Consider the following 26,592-nt stretch of genomic DNA (forward strand, 5'->3'; position numbering starts at 1 on the left):
TTGGGCTGATGGCTCCTCACCCCCAGAGGGGCCGAGAGATTGGGCAGGGTCCCTGAGGGACACCACATCACCCCCTGCTACCACTTGGCCTGGAGTCTGTCCGGCCTGGGAAAGCCACTTGTAACTTGGCTGACTACTGCCTCCCGGTCCAGTTCAGTCTCCTCAGCGGCTGTCCCGCTCCACCTCCCTGCAACTTAGGAGCTTCCCGTTCCAAAGGTCAGAGGTGTAAGGGCCACCGCCCCCAAGCCCATGCGGCCTTGGGCTGTCTCAGTGTCCCAGGCTGGTGTCAGGCTGACCCCCTGCGACTCCCTGTCCAGGTCGTACTGCTGTCTCCCACCGCCCGCCACTTCTTTCTGGCTGCCTGCCAGGTGGCTCCTAGGAACTCGCAGGAGAGGAAGCTGTCCCTCTCAAGAGGCCGAAAGCTGGCAGGGCCCTGAGGACAGCGTGGTTCCCCAGCCAGGAACACAGAGCAACAAGGAAGTGCCATGCACCCATCTGCCAGCAGCGCAGCCAAAGCCGTTTCCCACCCAACTCCTGGCCCACCAGCCACTGGGCCCGGCTGCCTGCTCCCCAGGCTGCAGTTACCACTGCCCAGGCTGGGCGCTCTTCCCGTCCCCTGAGGGCGCCAGGTGCCACTGGAGCCCTGTGAGGAGTGGGGCCCTGAGGCTCCTGCGCAGGGAGTAGGTGGGACAGCACTAAGTCACATCTCCAGCACTCAGGCCAGGCAGGGCCGCTGCAGCTCCTGCGGGCCGGGGAGGCATACTTGACTCTTTTCAAACCCAGAGGGCTGCGGAGATCCTCCCACCGGCGGCCGCCTCCCCGCCCCCGGTCTCCCCAGGGCTCCGTCCAGGAACCTACCCATCAGGCCAGGTGCAGCCCCTCTGCGGTCCGGCTCAGGTGTGAGCCCCGGCCCTGACGCTCTGTAAGTAGCTGCCCGTCTGGGGGGAGGGGCAGGGGGCGATGGGGCTGGGGGCGGAGGGGGCCAGAGAGAGGGGAGGGGGGCGCTGGGGGGGAGGGAGGGAACATTTTCTTTGTCTAGAACTCCAGGTCACGTGGGCCCCGCTGGAGTGCCTGGTTGGCTGCGAGCGGGCCGGGGGAGGGGGCCGGCTCTCCGACGCTGGCGGCGGGCCAGCCCCTCTCCTCCGTCCGAGGGGCGCAGAGGCCTGGGGGCGAGGCCGGCCTCTGCCCGTTCCCAGGGCCCGCCCAGGCCCCGCTGGAGGGAGATCCCCCTCCTCCCGGGAAGGGCCTGCCCTGCCCCCTCTCCCCCAACTCTAGAAGAGATTAGCGGAGCCGGGGGGCGACGCTGGGAGCCTGCGGGGAGCCGAGTGGGGAAAGGAGAGTCGGAGGGAGGGAAGGGGCTGCGCTCGAGCTGCGAGCCCTAAGAGAATCGGGAGTCCGGGCAGAAGAAGATCGGAGGTTTCTGACGGTCTGAGAGAGCCAGGAGAAAGTTGTTCAAAGTGAGTTTCTCAGAAGCACAACCAAGGGGGAAAAAAAAAAGGAAACGAGAAAAAGCTTACAGATAAGAGGCCCAGGAAGCGGTAGGAAAACTCAGCGAATACAGACGGAGATGGGCAGAAGGCATCCGCACGGAAATTGGGAGCGCTCCAGAACAAGAGCTGTTGGGGGACTCCCCCTCCCCTCCACTTCGCGCGACAGGTGGATAGAGAGGGGTGCCTTAGAAAGCATGGCTTGAGGATTTCAGCTTTGAGAACCTCTTCCTGGCCACGTCTCAGGGGCCTGTAGGTCACACTGGGTTTTCCTTGGATTTCTCACATTCCTGTTTGCAAGGCTGGGAAGCGAGGGCACTCATTCAAAGGTGCAGTAATTCCTTCATTCCCAGGCACAAACATCTGCAGCTCAAGAAGACTAGGTTACTCTTCTGGAGGCTCCAGGTGCAGCCTCCAGGTGCAACCCCAAGGCAGACACGCAGTCTCCACCCACAGCCCTCCATTAGCTTGGTTGTAGCATCAGATAAAGAAACAGACCCTCAAGGAGTTGACAGATTCCACTAGACATGGAGAGATACAAAAAGATCACTGAAAAACAAATGTATGTAAAGATAACTATGCCACAAATACCAAGCAGAAGAGCCAGATGGCTTAGAAGATGACAAGAAATGGGTGGTATGAATAATATACAAGGTTAGAGGTCAGTGTGGAGCAGAGACTGGGCCTAGAGGATGAATCAGATGTGGAATGAGGTCAGATAAACAGGATAAGTAAAAGATGTTAGGCTGAGGAGGGAGGAAGACCCTTGCCCACTTCCACCCTCCTGATACACTAAAGATAAGTGGCACAGAGAAAAATAATGTTGGACAATGGGAAGAGGCAGGATGTCAATGGATATATCCCATAGCAGTGAAGAATAACTGCAGGTTTTCTGACAAAACAACATGAATGGGTATTTTAGAAAGAGTAGCCTGGTTTCAGTTTGCAAGGTCAATTAGAAGGAAGAGCAGATGGACTGAAGGTAAATGCTCCTAGCAGCAGGGGGCTGTTTAACTAGCTGCACTTGTCAGATCAGGACTTGAGTTCTGATTCTACCACCATGAACTTGAACAAGCACTTAACCCCAAGAAGTCTGTTTTCTCATCTGCAAAACAGGAGTGATGACATCAGCCCTCCTGGTCCAGGAATACCAGCATCTCCTGAGGACAATGAGGTAACTAATTCCCCGTGTACCTGGCTCCCGGCCACAGTCAGCTGGGACACAGCAGCTGGAACAGGGGCAGGATAATGAGGTCAAGAGATGTCCTGGGAAAGAGAGCCTACCATCCCTCCTGGGACTCAACACACCCTTCTCAGGGCCATCCAAGCAAGCAAACCCTCAAGAGGGAGGAGGACTTCAAATCAGAGAGCCTTCTACGTATAAAACTTGGAGGGGTACAAATCCCCACCCCACCCCACCCCCGCAAACCCCAACTGAGACCCAGAATCCATACAGCAAGGAGAGGAGCTGTTCCAAAACACACAGGCCCTCATCTGCTCCATCCCATCTTTCAACCCAGTCAAGGCATCTTCTGGTACAATTTTTCAGGAGATACCCCAAGCAGAGGTGAGAAACCTTGAATTTATACCTCCTGCCTACTCCCAACCTTTAAGGAATGTAATATGACTTGCCTCGCTGGTCTCTCACTGACACCTCCTCAGCACCCAGGCCCTCTCAATAGGCCACCTTAGACCTCACCCCAGGTCTCTCTCAAAAGGACATTTCTGATTCTGGCTTGGCAGCTCATTTTAGATACTGTTTCACCTATGACATTTCCTTTTCCATTATAATGTGGCTAAATACCTTAGACTCTACCTTCTGTGGTCCTGCGATGTCTTCAGGCAGTAATGATGCCTGCACGTGCAGCCAGGACTCAGAGTTTCAGAACTGACCAGACCCCTCAACTTTCTCTTGGCCCACATATAAAGTAGACTCCCCTCCATCTGTCAAATGTCCTTATTCTCATTCCTTTAAAATTAAATTAAAATCAATTCTTTAAATTTATTTATTTATTTTGTGGGCTAGCCAATGGGGGTGGCGGGTGGGGGTATGAACCCTTGACCTTGGTGTTATAACACTACACTATAACCAACTGAGCTAACTAAAGTCAAATCTTGCCTCTTCCATACAACTTCCCAGCTTAAGCAAAAGGAAGTCCAGACTCAAAGATTTCCGCTCTCCAGCTAAGGGCATTTTCCCTCTCCTGTAGCTATGCAGACGGGAACCATTACCCTTTAATACACTGAGTCGGGCCGAGCCCGTGGCGCACTCGGGAGAGTACGGCGCTGGGAGCACAGCGACGCTCCCGCCGCGGGTTCGGATCCTATATAGGAATGGCTGGTGCACTCACTGGCTGAGTGCCGGTCGCGAAAAAGACAAAAAAAAAAAAAAAAAAAAAAAATACACTGAGTCACTTAAACAGAGATGTATCATTTTTGTTGTCAGTAGACAGAGCCCCCAAAGCAGAAGATACCCCAAGAACTAAGACAGATGATTTTAGTAAAAGGTCAGGAAAAAAAAACAGGGCAGCCCTCAAGGACCCTCAGGTCACATATGCCCTTGACCCTCCAAAGTAACCATCCCTGGGTAGTTACTGGGATAGGTCTGTTGACTGAGATAAAGATAGTCAACCTAAAATAGCATCATGTAAAATAAGCCATGTTCTTGGAATTGTTATAAGGGTATACTGAAAGGAGGAACTCCTGGATGAAAAGAAGATATGGTAGATGTCAAGAGCCTAAAAGAGGTGCTGGAGAGGAAGTACCCAGTGTGGTCCAACAGAGAGGGCGACCTGAAAGAGAGGGCACATTTCCTGTTTGGCAGGCAGACAGCAGTGATTCAAGAGGCCGCCAACGCCTGATGAAAATACCTCTTAAGGACACCTGACTCTGTCAGCCCTGATCCTGTATTCATCAAGCAAACTTCTAATTTTAATTACATTTTCCAGTGACTCTGATATGAGTAAGTTGCCAGAAAACAGCAGGACATGTATTATATCTGCGTGGCAAGGACATGTCTTGCTATAAACTGGTAAATTGAACATCCTGGTGTACATCACTCTCCTGGGTCTTTGAAGAGTGCCATCATCAGCGTGTTAATTTGACTTTCCAGGCTCACAGAACTGGGTGAGACACTAGCCCATGACCCCCCACCAAAGAGCAATAAGCTGGGAAGTCCAGGTGGGAATAGCCACTCCTGCCCGACTGGTGTTAAGTTTAGCATTCTGTGGCATGCTTTGTCTCATAAAGTCCAGTGCTGGCAGGATGAGGGCAGGTTATGTTGCTGCCCTCACACAGGACCACCTGAGTCCCTATACTCAAAATCAGAGAAGCCGCACTGCTACAAAGCCACCTGCAAAGCAACACACCGGAAAGTCGCTACATATTTTCTGCCACACACGTATTCCCCCTGACCCCAAGACCAGAGGGACCTTATCCAGACAAAAGGGAATGAGATCAGGATGGATGTCTGTTCTGAACCTGTCCTCCTACATACAGCGCAAACACCCGATGCCAAGCAGTCAACGCTCTCTGCATGACATTCAAGGCCCCCACAAATCTGGAGGCCTCCACATTACCTCACGCAGCCCACACTCTGCCCACCCACTTGCTACTCCTCATGCCGTTGCTTCTTCCTGGAATGCCCCTCCCCTTCCGCTTCCACCAGCCCAAATCTGACCCTTCCTTCTGTGCCAGTTCCACCCTGAGAGTTTCTCTAGCCCTGCACGTCCATGAGGTAGCTACTACTAGCTGCATGTGGCTATTTAAATTCATTAAAATTAAATAAATTAAAATTCAGTTCCTCAGTCACACCAACCACATTCCAAGTGTCCAAGATCTATATGTGGCTGGGGCCTACTGTATTGGATGGCACAGATCACAGAACATTTCCATCATGACAGAAAGTTCTTTTGGACAGTGCTACTCCGGCTGCCCACCCTTACCTTCCCCTACTGTCCTTTGTCTTCCACCCTGTCTCCTCTTCCTCTTCACTCCCATAGCACTGTGTAATCCTCTCTTAGAACCTGCCAATCTTTGCCTTGTACAGAGGTGGTTGTGTAGTCATCTTTCACCTCTACAAGATTAAAAATTCATAGAGGGCAGGGAATGAATCTTATTCTGCTTTGTATGGAAGCAATGTGGACCACCTCACCTTGCATATATATAACAGAGGATTAAAACAGCGTTTGCTGAACTGAATGCACCGTTATCTCAGGAGCCACTGCCCAAGTTCCAGTTTGGGGGGCAGAGAGTTTTCATAGCAGAAATTCTAATAGTTGCTAAGAGGTCCTGGACTAGGGCTCCCAAAAGAGGCCAGGAATCTTTGTTTTCCTATGCCCCTGTAATCCATATGGAGGTTGCAAGCAAATGACCAGGACTGGGCTGTTGGCAGTGAAGCTAAAAATAGCCACGGAGCCAACAGCATGGAGTTTGCAGGACTTGTTGCTAAGGCGACCAGTCGCAGAGAGAGCAACTAAGCAGGGAGAAGGTGTCAGACTCGCACCGGAGAGCAGAGGCCATGTTGGGGGGGGGAGCTCTAAGCTGACAGGGGTCCAAGGCTCCCACCTAGAGATGTTCTGCCTTCTGGCAGCTCCTGACTAATGCTCTAAGTGGGGCAAATATTCCCCCTGTCCTTCAGTAACCCATCTCCATGGAAACCACCACACTGGGGTGAAGTACCAGCCCTGGAAGGGAGGCCTCAGCCTGGAGCTGGTTGTTATGGCAACATCCCCCTTCCTGTCATTCCCTCTCTCCTGGCTTCTCCTGGGGGTAGAGATGGGGGCCTGGTCTTGGCTTAGCCAGCATGACCAGGAAACACCACTTCCTGACAAGACTAACCAGTAAGGGGCTCTCCAGAAACTCCTAGGAACTGAGAAAGGCCAGTCAGTCCTCCAAACGGGACAGAGCTTCCTTTTCTTCTGTGAGGGCCTTACAGATCATCTTGCCAGGAGGATCACAAACTCACTTGGGTTTAATTGCATCAGGATCACCCAAGGAGGATTTTAAAAGTACATATTCTTGGGCCCTACCTATGTAGATCAGCAGGTTTAGGGTAGGGCCCAGGAATCTATTAAAACCTCCCCAGGTGATTTTGATACTAGCCAGATGTGGAAACCACTGATAACCCTGGATGTTTCTGTTACAAATAAGGAAACTGAGGCCTAGAAAAGACTGAGCCCCCCGTCCCCGCCCCCCGAAGGGTCAGAGCCATTAACTGAAGAGCAAGTGGTCTGGAGACCGGAGGGGTAGGCAGAGGGAGACCCCGAGGTAAGCTCCTTCAGTGCACACATCTGAGCTGAGCCACCCCACCTCCTGGGCCTGTCCCTGTTGCTGCCCTCTCAAGCCAGAGCATGCTGCTGTCTGACATTGGATTGTGATTTAAAACCGAAGCTCTCCACAAGCTGTCCCCTGTGGCAGAATGCAGAAGGTAGGGGGGCTAGGGAGCCTGGTTCCCAGAGCCTATAAAATAATGGCAGCCCAGGCAGATGATTTGGGCTGAAAGAGAAATCCATCCTCCTGAAGAAAAGCAAAAGGGTCACCATGGCAACTACAGCGTGCTGGCCTGGTTGGGCTCCATGCCATCACCCAAACCTGGGCCCTGCAGCAGAACACCCTGAGTCTCAGAGAGGAGCAACATTTGGGCAAATGCTTCAGGGCAGAGGCACTCGCCCCCACCGAGCAGTCTAGCTTTAGGACCCACAAGGAGGCTGTGCTTTATTCTGGGACCAATTTCTAAGTGTGCCTGGAACACACCTGATCACCAGAATCTCCGGTCCCGAGCTCCCGCAAGAGTTAGGCCAGGGGAGGATACCGAAGAGGTGGAGGAACTGGTGGAACAGATGGGCCTCCCCGCTTGTTACTCACAGTCTAATTGTGTACCCAAGACCCACCGCACATGAAACCACAGCCCTTGTTCAAGACAGCATGCAATTAGACGGTAAATGATGCGGCGGGGATGCTTTCTGCAAATGCCAAAGGAAATCCGAGGAGGCTGGGACCCATAGAGGCAGGAGACTTGAGGGCAGATAAGAGAGGGTAAGCGAGGAACGTGAACAGGCTTTTCAGACAGGAGTGGGCAGATTTGGGGACATCTGTAATTGCATTAGCTTCCTGGCAGATGAAGAGGAGAGAGGAGCACAGCACAGCCACAGCCGCAGGCATCTCTGTTAGGAAGGGTGGAGCAGCACGGGCATGATACACCAACATGTTCGCTCAGATAAATTCTTCTGAATATTGAACTTCTGGTCAAGAGAGTAAGATGCAGGGTGGGGGAGCCCACCTGCTAGAAAGCAGTCCTTTCCTCTCCACTGACTCCTTCTCTTCCCCATCTCTCCCCACCTCTATCCCAAGCAGCCCTAGGTCCTCCCTGGCTCCCTTGTTCTCTCCCAGTCAACCCTACACTTCCCTGACGGCACAGGCTTGGAAGTCCCAAGTCACCAGACCTGCCAATAGGCATAGCTTCTGCTGCTTCTCTTTCCTCACTGTGCCTGTCTGCCTCCTATTTCTCTGCAGCTCCGGGTCTGCTCCATCAGGGAAGGCTTCTCCGCAAACCCAAATCTTCCTTCCTGGTCACTTTCATCCCCTAACCTAGGACTGTTGGGTCTGCACAGCTCCACCTACAAGTGAGTCTGGGGACGTGGACGGGGTCAGAGATACCACCACAGGGGTGGGGAGTGGCAGTGCCACATGACCCCAGACCTCATTTGCCCCTTACTGGGAAAATCAATGGGGAGGGGAGAGGTGTCAGGTCTTGGACTAAGCGGGGTATTATACCTGATGACAAGACCTTAAATAGTCTCTCTTGCTGAGCCATTCGCCATGTGACACTCTGCCTTGCTGTAGAGTCACACCAAGAACAAGGCCCTCACCAGATGTGTTCCCTGGACTTTGGACTTCCCAGCCTCCAAAACTGTAAGAAATAAATTTCTTTTAAAAAAAAAAAAAGACCTCAAAGAGTGCAGCCTTATAACATGGTTCAGATCCCAGTACCAGCCAATGGCCAAAAAAAAAAAAAAAAAAAAAAGAGAGAGAGAGAGAGAGATAGAGACCTTAAATAACCATCTAACTTCTTTGGATCTTGGCTACCTAACCAGTCTAATGAGACCACAAATATCTGCTAAGTATTACAGGTAGGATCAAAGGAAGTCAAGAAGGGATAACATTTGAGAGGCAGAAGGAACCTCATGACAAGTTTGCTTTAGGGCATGTCGATGTCTGTCACTTTGCTCTAGAAACTGGACGCTGGAGAGAAGTGTTAATTTTATAGTAAGGAAGGTGTGGGCCAAAAGGAACCTGGTAAACCTTACCAGCCAGGGCTGTTTTCCCCACCCTTCCCCCACCCCTTCTCCAGTCTCCAGGGGTCAAAGGGAGGGACCTAAGAGACCACCACTGAGATTCAGGCACGCAGACCCTCTCAAGTTTCAGGGTCCAAAGAGAAGACTGAGGAGGAGCCCAGCAGACAAGCATAGTGGCGAACTATTGCTGAAAACAGCGGGAACGCCTGCCATCTCCATCCGAAAGGAAAAATTTAAATTCCTGTACCAAGTGCTTTCCAGTCTTCCTCCCCACCCATGTTTGGAAACTGCTCGCAGGTCTGCCTGCCTTAGCACCCATACTTCCTCCTCTACTCATTACTGAAGATCAGAGGGTCTCAGCCCAGGTTGTACATTAGAATCACCTAGAGAGCTTTAGAAATGCTCATGCCACGATCCACCACTAAATGCCCTTCCTGATGTGATTAATCTGGTTTAAGTGGTGTTTAAACATACAAAACTCTCAGGTGACCCTAATGTGTAATGAGACCCCCCGATATAGGTAATACAGTAAATGCATCTACCAATGCATCTTTTTGGGAATCTCTTCTTTGCCAGATTTGGTTTATTTCCAGTCATCACAAGCTTGGTGGTTCTCAAACTGTTGTAGGCCCCAGAACCATCTGGAGGGGAGGCAGGCTAGAATCAGATTTATCAGGTACCGTCCCAGAGATTCTGCCTCAGTAGGCTCAGAACAGGGCCCAGGAATATGCCTTTTCATGTGCTGCCCAGGAGGTTCTGATGGAGTAATACACAGATCCTGAATTAAACACTGAATTCTAATAGCATCTTTGGTATGTTATAAAGCAAGTTCAACTCAATTTTTATTTTTTGACCCACAAAGTTGTCTTTCAAATAGCATCTAGATTCAAATATATAGGAGATAGAGCTGTTATTCCTATTTTTGTTCAATCCATCTGAGTTGGAAGTGAAAATAAGAATATTTATACTGGACTGGCCAGTTAGCTCACTTGGTAGAATGTGGTGCTGATAACACACTAAGGTCAAGGGTTTGGATCCCTGTACTGGCCAGCCACAAAAAAATAAATAAAAGAATATTTATTATACTGCCGACCACTCAATGACTAAAGAGAAAGAGGGGAAGAGTCATATGGCAACTGTGAAGAGCTGTTATTGAAGAATGGCAAGTCAGAAAAATGGTAAAATTCACACACACACACACACACACACACACGCACACGCACACGCACACCCTCCCATGCAGTTGGCATGGGAGAGGGTGCAAATTGACAGGTGAAGGATGAGGATAGCTGCAGGGACGTGATGGAGGTTAGAAAGGGCTCTACAGAAAGGTGAAGGGGAAGGCTTAGAGCCCTCCAATAGGTTCAGGAAGTTCTTCCAGACACCGGCCTGCTGGCCACCTACTCCCAAAAGTCGCTCATCTCTGTCCTCCCTGTCCTGATCATCTCCATGTAGGGCTGCTGTCTGTGCCTTGGGCTCTTCTCTTCCTGCTCTCTGGCCTACATGTCCCCTCCACATGGCAGACTCTCTTCTGAGTCCAGACCCACCTTTGAGCTGCCTTCTAAACCCCTCCCCATGGACATCCAACCTGCTGGCTTCTCAAAAGCAGCTGCTCCAAAACCTAACTCAAAAGTTCACCCCCTCTTAAGAGGATATCTTCATGACCCTGGGGTAGGCAGAGAATTCTTAGAGGCAACACACACAAACACTAACCAATAAAAGAAAAAAAAAATGGATAAACTGGACTTTATTAAAAGTAAAAGCTCATGTCATCAACATACATACTTAAGAAAATGAAAAGTTCACCTCCACCTTCCAGCCCCAAATCTGCTCTTCCTCCAGGATTCCCTATCTCAGATAATGACTCCCCTCTCCCCCCACTACCAACCCCCCATACAGCCCCAAATACCAGGTAGGTTTCTTTCTTCCCTGCAACTGGGACAAATTCTAGCACTTCTTTCAATTGTGTCCCCCATTACCTCCACCCTCAGTCCAGGCCAACTGTAATTAATGCCCTCCTAACTGGTCCTCCTTCTAAACTTCCCTTCTCTGGCCCCCTCGCAATGCTGCTAGGGTAATCTCCCTAAAATACATATCCAATTCCCTCACACCCCTGCCTGCTCTCTGCCGCAGAATGAAGCCTAAATTTCTCACTATGGAAGGAAGGCCCTTAACAATCTGACCATCTTTCTATTTTATCTCTTCTTACACATCCTCCAACCCCTGCACCCTAGTTACCAGAGCTCTTGCTGTTCCCTAAACAAACCAGAGCATCAGGCCTCCTCTTTGCCCTCAATGGTTCGAGGCTTTCCCAGAGTCCCCCAGAAGAAGCTCGTGTACTCTGTGCTTTGTGTTTTGCTCTTGGTATCAAGTGCACAGGGTAAGCCCTGCACTCTGCCTGACAGTCAAGCATACTGTGAAAATTCTTGCCTCCTCCACTGGGCAGTATGCGTCTCTGGGACAGGGACTGTGTCCGGTGGGTCTCCTCCACCAACAGCAGAGTGTTGTGTGTATTTAGTAAGTAACGAATTACTAAGTAATAAGTAGGAGGTACTGAAGGCCATTAATTCTTTCAACTAGTGTACTGGCCCTTAATAGAATCACAGAGAAGGTCCAGCAGACCACCCCAAGCTTGAACATCCGGGGCCTCCCTGACAAGAGGTCCAGTTTTTAAAGCAGAGAGAACATTAGCTGTTACATCTTCTCCTTTGTGGGCCCCACAGAGAGTGCTATGAGAATGCTTCTAGCAGTTGCCCTAAATATGCAAGAAGTCTTCTTGAAGAGCTCTAGACTCCAAACTCCTTGAGGATTTCTGTGACCTTAGGATCCCACTCCATGCCTTTCCCCCATGGCCCTGTCGGGCAAACTCCTGCTCCAGCAAAGGGCCCTCACAATGCCTCTCCCGGGGCACAGCCTCCCCTGATGTCCTCAGGCAGGGCAAGAGAGTTGCTCCCACAGCGCCTGTGTCCGTATTTCTAAAACGGCCCTCACCAGGCTGCAGCACCATTTATTCATGTACCTGCCTACCTCTCACAGGGCAGGGAAGGATCCCAGGGTGGGATCCTGACTTTCCTTTAAATTTGTTTCCTTAGTGTCTAGAGAATGTTGGAACGTAGTAGATACCCAACACACATGGTGGTATCTTAGAGACTCAGCACACAGTATCTGCTCCGTAAAGGTGCAACAAGTCTTTGAAATAATAAATGAATGATGATGTGATCAAGGAAAACTACCAATAAGGGGCAGATCTAGGTAGATGGTGGGCAAAGCCAGCAATCCCAGAGCGAGGGATGACCGGTTGGCTCGGCTGGTTAGAGCACAGCCTTATAACAGCAAGGTCATGGGTTCGGATCCCTGTACCCACCAGCTGCAGCAACAAAAAAAAGAAACTGCAGAGCTAAACGCCAGGAAAGACCCAGGTGCAGACTGCAGGTGCACTTTGCAACACCACCTTTTTAGTGAGGAACTCAAGTCCCTCCTTCCTGCCCAGGCCAAGGTGCCTAAAGAGGACCTTTTCTACTTTCTGATGTGGCATAAACTGATAAAGGAGGAAGTGGAGACAGGAATGAAGAGGAGAGGAAAGCTGGACTCTAGCACCAAACAAGCGAATTTTATGAAAGTTTTTTTAGAAAGCATTCTTACATGGATACTTTATGTATGTGACTTTAGAAGAGGCATGTATGTGAGGTCTGAGAATTTACTTGAATATTTAATTTAGACTTTATGTACAAGGGAGTACAGGTGACAAAGGGAACTACCAATCGTGATTCTGGTACCCTCCCCCCATTATAAAATTTTACAATTTCTGGGGTCATCTAGTCTATTTCTGTCACATTACAAACCAGGAAACTAAAGTACAGAGAGGAGAAGGACTTCTTTAAATTGACCAGCTAATCAGGGGCAGAAGCTGAGACCAGAAACCAGTCCTCCTGAATCTCACTCTAACATTCTCGTAATCCAATTTCACAATGACATATGTAGGGTCATGAGAAAAGAGCAGTTTCAGGGAAAGGCCTCAAAACCAAATGAGTGGAGCAGGGAAGGACCAGTCACAAGGGCTGAAAAGGACCGGACCTTGCAAAGACGGGCAGGAGGAGCAGCCTGGACAACGGCAGCCAGGAGGCGCAGAGGGGCGGCTGGCGGCAGCTCTCTCCCTCTCTCTCCTTTTTTGGCAGCTGGCCGGCACAGGGACGGGACCCCGGGCCTTGGTGTTATCAGCACCATGCTCTAACCAACTGAGCTAACCGGCCAGCCCTCTCCCTCTCTTGTAAACCCATACTTTAATTTCATGACAACCCAAGAGTGGAGACCAGGAAAACTGGGTTTTAGTTGAGTCATTTGGGTGCAAAACAAAAGCAGCATGAGATCTGGAGTCCAGTTTTGCTCACTGGACCTCTCCATAAGGATGTCCATGTGGCTCATTTCTTATAGTAAGTGTGGATAATATGTCTTAGGATTGTGGTGAAAGTTAATGCTTTTGGCACAGTGCCTGACATGAAGCAGGTGCTCAGTAAAATTCAACCCCCTTTTCCCCAGCTCAGGCTTTGCTATGGACCCTAGGCAAGTTATTAACCACCCCCCATACACACACACTGATTATCTCACCACTAATAGGTGGGGGTTGTTCTAAGAGCTACTCTTTCTGTGCCCCCGGATGAAGTGGATATTCCAGTGTGCAAACAGACCATCTACTTAAAAGGAAAATGGAGAATCCCTTTGTGACAATTTTCACAGCCTAACCTAAAGGCCAGCCCTGGAAGTCACTACTGATTACAGGCTGTCACAGCAGCGTCTTTAAAATGTGTTCAGCCTTTCGGTAAGGTATACTTGCTGTGCCTGCTCCAAATGTCACCATCTCCTGGAAGACTGGTTTTATTTTTGAGGCCATCCTGTACAAGTTCAGGTATAGCAAATAACTGAGGAATGTCTGCTGGTCCGAATACCCTAAACTGCTAACCACACACTTGGCCGATAATTTGGTCTTAGCCCTTATTGGTCTACTTTGCATTGCCGCTTTTCGTGTCTCCTGAACAAGACGAAAGCCCAGGAGATCACACCTTATTTGACTCCTTCCCAAAGTCCCTAGCTCAAGGCCCCCTACTTAGTAGGTGCCTAGTGATCACTTCTTAAATGGAATATAGCACAGCAGGAGGTGACCCTCTGGACATTCACAGGCTGCTCTTCCCAGGGTGGACGGGAAGCACAGTCTGTTGAGACTGCAGGCTTGTAAAGCAAGGGGAAGCAACATTTGCTAAGCTCACAGAAGCAGCAGCAGCACAAATGGCCAATAAACGTAAGAAAAGATGTTCAACCTCACTTATTATCTGGGAAATGCCAATTAAAATCATACTAAGATACCATTTCCCCACCCATTGGATTAGCAAAATATTGATGTTGGCAAAGGTGGAAGTCTCCTCATACCCTGTTCACAGGAGTATAAATTGGCACTGCCCTTTTTAGAAGGCAATTTGGCAGATTTTATACAATGCAAAATGCACATTCCCTTTCACCGGTTCCTCCTTCTAGGTATCTAGAAACACAGATGCACAGAGGCATGACCAAGGATGTTCACTGCTGCAATGCTTAGACAGTAAAATACTAGTGTAAACAACATAAATGCCCACCAATAAGAGAACGGTTAAATAAAATCATGGTAATCTGCATGGTGTAATATAAGAGTAATTACGTGGCTAGATTGCTCAGACATATTGTAAGTGAAAAACCAAGCTGTAAAATTAAACTACAGTGTGGTTCCATTTATGTAAAAGAAAAACACTGTGAGGCAAAACTATATATTTGCACACACACATAGATGGATAGAAAAAATTGTGACACAGATGCACCAAACTGATAGCATCAAGTATCTCTCGTGAGGGTATTCAAAGTGGGTAGAGGATGGATTTTTTACAAGAATGTATTTGTGTAATATTTATGTAACAAAAAATTATCAAGCTCCTATGACATGCTAGCTCTGTGCTAGGAGCTTTAACTGTGTGTGTTACCTTATTAATCCACACAACTCTGATTTGGAATCATTTGTTCATTCAGCACACTCTTACCCTGTACCTCCCACATGCTAGCCCTGGGGGCAGAGGCGCCCAGAACGGCTGCATTTAACAAGCTCAGGTTGGGTACAGAAAGAAAACTGGTGTGTGCTGCTCTAATGGAGATGAGATGCACTCTGGAGAGCAGAGTACAGCCAAGTCTGTCCACAGAGGAGGGACCTCAGCTTGGTGTTGAGGTTAAGCGATGCCTAAGGTCCCACATCCAGTAAATGGGACCTGAATCAAGCCAGCACTTGAACTTGCCCCCAAAGGCTGCAATAATCAGCACCCTGCCCTTCAGGAATGGGAAGGCTTTGCTTCCTCTGGGCAGCCTTGGGGGAGGAGGGGTGTCTGAATGTAGGAGGGAGAGGAGGACGAGAGACTACGATATTTGGGCTATGGATTATTCGTTATTATCACTATTTAGTGTTTATTAAGCATCCATTAAATGTTAGAATTATGAGCCAGAAAAGAGACCAGATCCTAGAACAGTAGGACATGATGTCCCTGCCTTGAAATAATTTAGAGTCGGGTTGGGGTAAAGAGAGAGTCATAACATCACCGGACTATAATGGAGTCCTAAAGCCTAAGCAGTGACACAAACTGGAAGTTGGCAAGCCCCTGGGGCCAAATGACTGTTCCAGCTACTGAACCAAGGTCCCTGTGCCTCGGCTGCCTGGCAGAACTGTGGCAAGGACTAATGAAGTGCCCACAGGAGAAGCCCTTCCTAACCCTAAAGCGCCCCTTCAGGGTCCGTTTTGTCTTGATAATTATGAGGAGGAGGAGCCCAGGAATTGGTGTCCTTCAGAGGAGGGACCGCCTCCCCCTGCCTGCCCCCCCCCGGCCCAGGCCTGGGCCAGCTCTGCCAGGCTCAGGAAGGTTCTCCTGAGCTCAAGCACAGCAGAGGCCCAGTTGGGACAGCAGGAACTCAGGGTGGAGAAGACTCTGGGCATTGTCTTACTGGGGGGCACCTGCCCACACTGGTCCCTGGGCCCCAGGCTATTCTCTAGACACACCTGTCAGCACCCCTGCAAAAACTACCTGGAAACCAAGGGCTTGGGCCCTTGTCACTGTGGAAATCCAAGTGCCCCAGCTCCTGGAAAAGGAGTTCCACATTTACCAACCTCCCATCTGCTTAGGCAACCAACGGGTATTCATTGAGCCTGTTCTCCCTGCCTACCACCAGATCAGGTGACAGGGGAAGACATGATTAACACGTAAGAAATAGTGAAAAATATACCATGAAATATAATCGAGTGCTAAATCCAACAACATTAACAGTAAGGACTACAGGCGTTCAGAGATGGGAAGAGGTCAGTGTGAACTAGAGAAATCTTAGAGAGCTTCCTGGAGGAGGAAGCAGCTCTGGCCTCAACCCTGAAGAACGGATAGGGGAAGGCACGGCAGGAACAAAGGTGGGGGGAAGGAAGGAGCGGACAAGGATAAGGGGAGGCTGGTCCCTCATAGGGGACCTTTCTATTAGAGAGCTGTTGTGAAGTGGGGTGGGTTGACTGTGGAGGCCAGAGTGTTGAGGCATTGAGAAACAGCCAGAGGATGTCTGACATGACGGGGGAGACGATGAGGAGCCACTGCAGGTTCTATAGCAGGGCCTGGTCATGATTAAAGCAGAGCTTAATTTTTAAGTGGATTAGTGAACAGGTGAAAGGAATAGGACATGGGACAGACAGAGACAACAGCTTCCCAGCACCACGAATTCCCACTTCAGCCTCAGGGATGGAGTAAATGTCACATTTTCTTCATCCACTGATTTTTAAATTTCATTCATTTCATGGTATTCTAAGTCTACCTAAAATTTTTGAGGGGGGAAAGCCCAAGGAGGTAGGTAACTTTGGGTAGACAGAAAAGTAAAGAGTAGGCCTCACTCAATAACTATGGTCTGATGGACAAGTGTAGTCAAAGAAAAGGAAATTAAGCTGGAGGCAGGGGGGATTTGTTGTGAGGGGAAAAGGCCCCCAGGTGAGCCATGTAGATAGGGGAAGGGGCAGGTGCAGGCTAGGGTCTGGTGGAAGTTCAACATCAGGACACACAGCCCTTCAGGCCGTGACCTGGCCCCACCCCACCTTCCCAGCTACACTTCCTGCTGATCTCTGCCCACATGCCCTGTGCCCCACCATGATAAACTTCCATCCCAGAACAGGAAAAGTCCATGCTGTTTTGTGCCTCAGGACCTTTGCACATGCTGTACACCTCCTTCTGAAATGCCTTTCCTCTCCCCTTCCCTACATTCCAGTTCAGCCTTGAAAAGCAAAAAGTCACTTCTTGCTGATGCATGGATGACCCTGGGCAGAATCAGTCTCAGCCCCTGCTCAGGGCAGTGCTCTTTCTACAGGTGCCATGAACCCTCACCCTATTAGGGGACAACTAGGAATTCTCTCTGCTTCTGGTAGCCCCCTATCTTATGTGGCGCTCAGACACGGAGGGTGCTGGCAGTCAGCTCAGTAAAGGTGGGCTGAATGAAATTTTAAAGAGCAGGTGTTGCATTCTGAGATAAGGAAATGCTGGCTGGACCTTCAAGTGGCACTGCCTGGGGAACGGCAGGAGCTGAGCACTGAAGCCTGGGTGGTTCATCAGGAGGGAGGTGTTTTTTGGGGGAGGCGGGTGGGTGGGTGGATCTAGGAGAGCTGATAAGTGGTAAGTGGATCAAAACTGGCAGAAGCAGGGGGTAGAGATCTGGGGGTGCCACAGTTAAGGGACAGAGGTTGCTGCCGAGGAGACACAGCTGAACAAGGTGGGAAAGGACCCGCAGGGGTGGCAGGAAGGCCTAGGGAGGCAGTTTCAGAAGAGAGGGTGAAGTGCCAAGGAACTAAGATGAGATGGAAAAAAAGAGGATGATTTCCGTCCCCTTGCTACACCACTTGGAGAACAGGCCAGACAGCAGCGGTTACTAATCTTCAGTCCAAGGGGAACTTGGGGATCCTGAAAGCTACCTGTTACCCCAACCTGCTTGTTAGCTGCAGCCGGCCCCGGGAGAGCGTGATCTTGGGGGGCCAGGCCCCACATGCGAGCAGAAAGCCTCACCTCTACGCCTTGTTTGCTGGGGGAACTTGGGGCCGCTGGCCTAAATCTGCAGCCCCAGTCCTCTAGTCCGAAAAGGAGGGATCAGCAGTTCTAAACCTTGTATGGAAGTCATGGAATTCTTATGGACATCTTTAACTATAGCATATGAAAAGGAAACAATTTTACTAGCAGAAAGAATATTCTGTTTGGAGGTCTCCGTATCGCAAGTCACAGGTACCTAAAATTTTTTTCTTTACATTAAATCAACTTCTTTGGTTTTTCTGTTAATGCTCATTGTGACCATTATTGGTTGGGGGAGGGGAAGCAGATGCCAAAGGTTTAAGATTTACTAGAAGAGATTTGATGATTACTGAAGTGGGTGATAGGCACCTGGGGGTTCATTACACTACCCTCTGTTCTTCTGCTTTATGTTAGAAAATGTTCATGATAAAACAAGTCTTTAAATTTTAGTAGAAAGCTTAAAATTGAGAAAATGTATCTGTTACCTTAATTTTGCCTGCGAGTTGAGAAAAGACTCCTTTTTAAAATTGTAACAGGACAGGCCTCTGCACTGCCTCTTCAAGGGAGCACAGTTTGAGAATCACAGAATTTCTAAAAGCTCTTCCAGGTCTAAAAGTCATAAAATCCAAGCTTCCTGCCCCAAAGCTATGAGACAGCAGAAACACCACACATAACAAGGGGTTAAAAACAAAGTCCGTTTCTCTGTACTGATGGAGGGAATAGCCCCCAGTTCCTGAATTTCCCTCCCAAAGACAACACTTCAATGCTCAAGGGTAAGAGCCTCTCTCCTCCCAGACCTTGGACCCACTGCCCTTTCTCCAGGCTCTTCCAGGAGGGTAATTTCTGCCTTGCTGGATCCAGAAGGAATCAGAAACAATCAAGTCATCAGAACCCCACTTTCTTCTGAACTTTCTCTAGAGCACGGTCTCACACAATGTAAAATGCAGAAGCCTGGGCTGAAGGTGAACTGAAAGCTGAAGTGAGAAAGTGAGACGCCCTCTCTCTTCCTGGTGCAGGTAGGTCAACACTCCCTTCTCCTTACACCCCCTTTTCTCTCCTAATCAACACGTGAGACACCACCAAGTTGTTCTTGGTGAGCTGATTTCCCTCCTTGGTCTTTCAATCTCCACCGCTTTACCTCCTTTCACGGCTGCAGCCCTCCATGGGCTGGCTTCTACCTCCCAACCCTCCAACCCCCACAGAAGCTTCTCTTAAAAGTCACCAGCTCCTTCCAGGTTGGCCAATGCCATGGGCATGTCTGGGTGAACTCAGCTTCCCAGAGGGCTGAGGAGCCACTTTCTGGGAAACGCTTCTGCTTTCTGAGACACCAGTCTTTCCTGTCTTCCTTCCTGGTGCCTTGCTAGTCCCCAAAACCTGCAACTCCTCCTCTCTGTGTGGCCCATAAATGTTGGGGTTTCTGTGGACACAATTCTGGGACTTTGTCTCTTCTCTCTCTCCCCTGCTAGGTGAGCTCCTCCACTCCCGTGCATGTAAATACCAGGGTCCTGCTCTTGACCACACCTTTAAATCTACAGCCCCGACTTCCCTAAGCTCCAGACTTCAGGCACCTCGGCATCTCACACTGAACTCTTGATTCCCACCATCCCAAACCTGTTCCTCCCCCTGGTTGTTCCATCTGAGTAACTGGCACAACCACCACCAGAAGTTCACGCCAGACCTCTGGGAGTCGTGCTTGAGTTCCCCTGGCCCTCTCATCCCCCATCAAGCCCCACTGATTCCATCTCCAAATACATCCTGAAGCTGGCCTCTGTCTCCACTGCTGCCACTTGAATCCACATCAAATCACTCCTCTGCACAGACACCTTCATTGGCTTCCAGGCATGCTTGGAATTAAACCAGCTTTTGGCCAGAACCTGCCAGGCCCTGTATGATGGGACCTTGCCTACCTCTCCAGCCGCAGCTGGCCCCTCTCTCCCTTGCTCAATTCACTCTGGGCACACAGTTTGCCAAACAAGTCAGGGCTTTGCTTGTGCTGTTTCCTCTGTCTAGAACATTCTCCCCCACTGCTCACAGATCCAGCTCTTCAGTCCCTTTAGATTTTAACTTGAATGCCACCTGCTCCAAGAAGCCTCTCTTAACCACCCCACCTAAAGTAGGCCTCTGCTATCTTCTGTTTCAGCCCCTTGTTTATTTGTTTTCTGTCCATCTCTTGAGATGTCAACTCCACGGGGGCAGGAACCATATATGCACACAGCCTAGTACACTGCCAGCTATATGATAAGTGTTCAATAAACATTTGTTGAAAGAACAAACCGACCAATTACTGCCTAGAGGTCAAGTGGTTCCCTGGAAGTTCAAGGGGTTAAACCAAAGGGGAAACAGGCTCAGCAAGGGCCTGACAACAGCCCCAGAGGGTGGCTGAAGCTAACTTCTGGTTTTCCAGTTGTGCGGGACAGGCTGGGGCCCAGGCCAGAAGGCACCTCACCTCCCTTTTCCAGCGTGCCAGCCACTCGTCCCGCTTGCGCTTGCTGATATAGTAGGGGTCCCCCGCCTGGAAGGTGAGCCGCGGCATGGGCCGCTGGCGGAGGCTGGACTCCCAGCCCAAGCCACCCCGCAGCCGGCCCCGGGAGCCCTAGGACAGAGACGACAGACAGACAGGCATTAAGGTGGGCACTGGCAGCCCTGCTGCGGGGTTTATTCCTCCTGGAGGGGAAACCGAGGAGGCACTCACCTCGAACAGAATGCAGAAACTGGCTCCCGGCCACAGATGGCAACCGGGAGTGCGGGCAAGCCCTCCCCTGGCTAGAGAAGGCAGGGATGGGGCTGGGGCGGGGGACATAGACCTCGCAGGGAGGTGCTTGAGCTCTGGAGGAGGATGAGCTGGCTGCCTTACTGGGGGACTTCCAGCCTCCACACCCACTTCCTCTCCTCCTCACAGAGGGATGTGTAAAGAAGGGGGTGGGGGGGAGCTACCACCTGGCCCCCCTCACACACGCTCGCCACAGTTGGGCCAGAGCTGTGGCTTTCTTCTAGAGTCAGGATCCACAGAGCCCCTGGGGGTGAGGAAAACACTTGCCTCCATTTTCATGGATTCGATGTTGGTCTCCTTCTGTTCTTTGCCTGTGGAGAGGGAAGAACAAAGGACTGTCGGTGCAGTTACTGGAGTGGCTCAGTGGCCCCGCCTGGTGCCTGGGGTCTGCACCACAGGGGACAGGGGTCCTCCAACCATTTAGTTGGTCATGTATCAGGGCCAGGCACTGTGCTGGCCCTGAGGACTGAGAGTGAGGCCTAGAGCAGAGAAAGAACTGGGGCAGGGTTTGAGGCCCAAGTGCAAAGGGACAAGAGAAATGTCAGGGCTGTGGTGTCTGACCCACTGACCCTGTCTCAGACACACAGAAGGGGACTAAAAGTACCCCCACTGCGCTGCTCCCAGTCAACAGAGCTCCTTTCCCAGAGGAGGGAGCGGGAAGGTAGAGGGGTACAGGCAGGGCTGGGCGTGAGGGAGCCAGACCACACCGCCTTCCCTGGCCCTGGACGGGAGTGTTTGCTTCTGTATGTTGGGTGGGCAAAGATGCCCTGCAGGCCCGAGGGAGTGTGTTGGGGGTAGTGGGACAACGGGCCAACTGGTAAGACCACAGTGAAGCAACTTCTCCATGAGATTCAGTTTCCTCATCTGGAAAATAAAGGTGCTAGAAATGATTTCCTAGGTACTCCTGTAGTTCTAAATATTATGGTCCTATTATTAATATCTGACTCTGTTCTCCATTCTCCACCCCAATCTCAGGTCAGCCTTTAATCTAGAAGATTTTGGTTTAGATTCCAAATGACTCAGTGTGACCTCCGTAACCTCTTCTGGCCTCTTTCCTCATTGAATCAAGGTAGATGAATGTTCTAAAACCATTAGGTTATTGTGAACATGAAGTGCCTGGAGCAGAGCTTGGCATGCACTAGGTGCTCAATACATGTTATTGTTGTTCCCCTTCCCTAAGAGAGTCACTGGTCCACAGCATTTCTCCGCTGCTCTTTCCCTGGCTTCTGGGCAGTCCCTCAACTGGGCCCTGATGCCTGGAAGAGAAGTCTCGGTGGGGTGCAAACGCCCCAGCGCTGTCTCTAGGAGGCCCCTACCCTCTCCCTGTGCTTCTCAGGGCCACGCTCCTGCAGAACATCCCTCCGCTCCTACCCTGGTCCTCACCTCTCAGACGCCCTTTCCAGGCCCAGCACAGCCCTGGCTGCGGGTCTGGGCCTCATGCCTTGCCCAGCTTCCTGCTACAGTCGGGGAGTGAGCCCTCCTTCCACCTAGGCCCCTGAGCGCCTTTCTCTGAAGCCAAGAGGGTACTGAGCTTGGGCCCAAGCAGGAAGGTCACTAAGGCTGGCTCATGGTAGCTGGGGAAGGAGGGTGGGGGATACAAAGAGCCAAAAACGGAAAAAACAGCCCCTGTTTCATCTCCTGGCTCTGAAGCGGAAACCAGCCACAGCATTTACAGCCTCAGGCGGGGGTGGAGGGGTGTCCCCTCCCTCTCACCAGAGGAGTCCTGGGGCTCCTTACTGCATCTGTCCTCGGTGGCTCTGTCCAGGCTGACTCCTGCCAGCCAGGCCCGGAGCACTGGGGGAGGAAGGCAGGAAGGGCCTGCCCGTGGGTCAGGGCGCCTGGAGTGGGGCTGGCGACACGTGGGGAAGGAGGGTGCGTGTGTCACTGCACGTGCGTGGGCAGCCAGGCGCGTGGACTTGCCAGGCTTCGTACTGCGCCTCACCCGGGTGTCTCTGTCTCTTCGTCCCCGCTGGCTTTGCGTCTTCCCACCACAGCCGGCCCCCAGCTCTTTCACGGGGATTCCCCTCCTGCCTGCTCTGGGCCCTCGGCGCTCCGCCCGGCCAGGCTCTGGCCTGCCAGAAGGGGGCGCCCGCCCGCAGGCAGGCTGTGGCCAGATGCCAGGCGACCCCCAGCCCGCTCCGCTCGCTCGGCTCCCAGCCGGGGGCTGAAGGCTGGGCCGTGGGGCCCCGGATCACATTCCCTCCCCAGCCTCCTGGACCTCAGATATGTCCTACCTGGACCTCCATGGCATTTGATTACGTTTAAGGGCAACGGTTTATTCGTTCGAACGGAAGGAAATCAAGATTGAATGGAATCACAGAGATCGTTGAGTACTTGTCCAGCCCCTACATTTTGCAGATGAGGAAACTGAGGCCTGGGGAGTGGAGTGACTTACTGCCAGAGCTGAGATCAGATTTCAGGGCTCCTGACGCCCAAGCCAGCTCCTTCTCCACTGCACCCCCTTGCCAGTGCCCCAGCCCCCATGCTCCCCCAAACAGAATGACTTCTCCTTATGCAGTTTCCAATTGGCTTCTTTCTGGAATTTTCTCCCTGACAGACTGCGCATGCCCATTTGAGTGAGTGATCACACACACACACACACACACACACACACACACACACACACACACACACACACACACACTATCTCCCTCTCTCTCTCTCCCTCTCCCTCTCTCTCTCTCTCTCTCCAGCCTGGCCCCAGCAAAACAACACACTCGGCTCAGCAGCAGCCTCAGAATGCGGCACTTGTCGTGAGTCAGGGTCAGCTGCTCCCTGAGCACTCCCTCTGCAGCCCATCTGCTCCTGGCCCAGACCCAGAGGCATGGGCAGGGCCAGGTGGCTGCTTGCCTTCCAGAGTGGCCCTGGCAGGCCTGAACATGACCCTAGGGCAGTTCAGGTCCTGGGGACAGGGGAGGACAGGGTGCTTCTAGCACTTACCTGTTGGGCTGAGACAATACTCAGGGGCCACCCCAAGTTCTCTTTAAAATAAACCCAAGTCTCCATGACAGGCCAGGTTTCCCTCAGAGGGCAGTCACTAGCCCAACACTGGGCCCTGTGCTCACTATAAGCAGGGACAAGCTTTGTGCTAACCCTAATCTGGTCCTTTACCAGTTGTATAACCAGTACATGGGTAAGTAACGTAACCTTTCCGAACCCTCAGCCTCCCCATCTAAAAAATGGGGACAATAAGAGACTTCCTCACATGATCACAAGGATGAAATAAAAGAATACATATCAAGCAAGGCTTCTCAAACTTTAATATGCACGGAAATCATGAGGCTCTCTTTAAAATGCAGATCCTGATTCAGCAGGTCTGAGGGGGGACCTGAGACTCTGCATTTCCAACTTTCCAGGGGATGCCTACACTGCTGGTCCATGGCCACTGTGAGCAGCAAGGACAGCACATGCCCAGCACATAGGCAGCAGCCAGCAAAGGAGAGCTGCGCTGCCATCCTCACTGTTACCGTCGTACGGCGCCACGCTAGGCATGCAGGAGCAGACCCGGGGCAACCTCCAGCCTGTGCCGGTGCTGGCTCTCATCCTTACTGCTCGTCTGCTCATCGCACTCTTCCCGAGCCTTTCTCCTGGCTGTACTGTCAGCATCTGGTGCTCCTACATGCACATGGAAGGTGCCCAGACCACAGGGATGCTGTCTTAAAGTCCTGCATCTTTGCTGTGTAGGAACTAAGGAGAGGGGTTCCGGGAGAGACCTGGAATGAGGGGAGCTGAAAGGACACCATGGCCAAGTCATTTCCTCTGTGGGGCCTTGGTCTCCTTCCTCCTCTGAACCAACCAGCTGAGCGTGCGTTCTGTGTCAGCTGACTGCTGGGACAGTGGCTGGCCTCCACACCCCACATTAAGCCACTGTCCGCTGCACCCTGGCAGAGCCTCCAGGAGGCCACTGCCCGCCCCTCTAGGTAGCACCTCACCAACCTTAGCATCCAAACCATTCAGTGGCCTCAGGGATCCTACCAGCTTCCATCCCTGCCAGCGTCTTCGTTTCCTGGATAGCTGGGACCACATAGGAGTGCTCCATGGCCGAACTTTAGAGGTCAAGGAGACTTGGAGAATTTTTTCCACACCGAGCACTAAGATTCTGAAGAGGATCCACCTAACATCTGGAAGTCCCAAACCCAGGAATCTCCTTGACACCATCTGCCCCTTACCTCTCCTATCCCTGGCATTCATCACCTCCCTCCGTCTCGGTGCCACCTCGCGCATCAGAGCCACCCGCTCCCCGCCACACACACACCTGCAGCGGTCTCCTAACCTCTCATCTTGCCTCCCAGCTCCTCCGTTCCAGGATCCAGACAGCAAAGCGATCTTTACAAATCACACAGTGGATCATGGCTCCCCTGAGAAGGCCTGGTCAGCCCGTCTGCCCCCACTGCCTCCCCCGCCCTTTTTTGCTCTCTCTACTCCTGCCCTGTGGCTTCTGTCAGGTCCCTGGTGCCCTGGGAGCCTTCACACCTGTTCTCACTCTCTCCCTCCACCCCCTCACCTGATGGCCTCACTCATCCTCCAGGTAGGGCACAGCACCCAGGCCAGCTCGGGCTCCCTGGTTATAGTTCCTTACAGAACCATCTTCTGTTTCCTTTAAAGCGCTTCTTGTATAATCACATTTTTAAGTGTGGATTTCTCATTAATGTCTGTCTATCCAGCTGACTGTGAGGTCGTTGAGGGCAAGAACCAGGGTTTTGTTCATGATAGTTTCCCCTGTCCTGGGTGTTTACTAAATACCTGTTGACTGACTGAAGGAGACGCTCCCGAGAACAACTAGAGACGGAGACAGGGAAATCCCGAGCTGAAAACAAACCCTCAAGGCTAAAGAGCAGCCTTGGAGCTATGGCTCCATCCTGCAAGGCAGGAAGACCTGCCCCCACCCTGGGCAGCAGCTTGGCACCAGTCGAGGTGTGATCCCAGGAATCTGGAAGTCAACTGAGACCAGCCCTTGGGAAGCACCACGTTTGGTTGGGAAGCGCTGGCAGGTTCCCCTCTTGCACACCTGGCATTGTTAACTGGAGGGATGGTGTCTCTTCTCCTTTCCCTCCTCTGTTTCACTCCGCGCGGGTCCTTTTCACACTTCCTTGCCCACAGCGTGCCAGAATACATGCAAGGAGGCCTGGACAGTTCAGGGACTGTCCCAGCACCCAGCCCCATGCCAGAACAGTAGAGGACAGTGGAAAGGCTCAAGACCGAGATTTGATGAATCCTGTATCTGCCACTAAGACATGGGGGCCACAAGCAAGTCACTTCACCTCTGTAAGCCTCAATTTTTTTTTCCCCTTAAAAGAGAGATAATAATACCTCTTGGATAACATTGCAGGAATAAAGAAAACGATGAATGCCAAGGACCTCAGAAAGTGCTCTGCACATGGTGCGAGCTTCACAAATATTTGTTGCATAATAAATGAATGAAAGCTTTTTAATAAGTTTGGAAATCTCTTTTTTTAGAAATATTCTCTATCCCACATGAACATTAGGTTTGGATCAGTGCAAATAAGTTACGCCAATTAATCAATTTACTCACTCCACCAATGCACACTTGGAAGGAAGGCTTTTTGAAATTAAAACGCACATATGCAAAACAGCCTGGCAGGGCCCTGAGAGGACCAAATGTGATAATGTATGAGGAAGTGCTTTGTAAACTGTGAAGCCCTGTACAAATGCTGGTTGTCCTCATTACTAACATGTTTACAGCTCAGTTGGCCCTGAAATCGTTGGCTTAACCCGAAAGAGAAAAGTGGGCATCTTTCCAGATTCTAGAGATAGGCCAAAAGTCCCCAGATGAGGAGGCCTGGGCTGGGCAGTGCACAGAGCACCCTCCCCCCCGCCCTTCCCCCATGCCCCATTGTCACAACCAAATTTCCAGTCGAGTCAACCAAACTATGGTAGACTCAGGACCTCTGTGCTGGGGGAGGCCACCCATTGCTACCCTCAAGTGCCCAGGCCAG

The 26,592-nt window shown here is 51.3% G+C and overlaps 1 protein-coding gene across 5 annotated transcripts in view; it reads right to left on the reverse strand.

The window, feature by feature from the left end:
• Positions 1-26,592, reverse strand: part of DNMT3A (DNA methyltransferase 3 alpha) — a 102,027-nt gene that overhangs the window by 21,082 nt on the left and 54,353 nt on the right. For 4 of the 5 annotated variants that reach the window (XM_063077613.1, XM_063077614.1, XM_063077617.1 and 1 more), the window contains 2 exons: positions 20,903-20,946; positions 20,312-20,458 (listed from right to left, as the gene is read on the reverse strand). In XM_063077613.1, coding sequence (XP_062933683.1) covers positions 20,312-20,458; positions 20,903-20,946 — 191 coding nt within the window. Of the gene's footprint in view, positions 1-8,261; positions 8,303-20,311; positions 20,459-20,902; positions 20,947-26,592 lie in introns of those variants that run through there. The other variant, XM_063077616.1, reaches the window with a different exon arrangement.

Source organism: Cynocephalus volans, chromosome 14 (genome assembly GCF_027409185.1).
Source record: "Cynocephalus volans isolate mCynVol1 chromosome 14, mCynVol1.pri, whole genome shotgun sequence".
Lineage (NCBI taxonomy): Eukaryota > Metazoa > Chordata > Mammalia > Dermoptera > Cynocephalidae > Cynocephalus > Cynocephalus volans.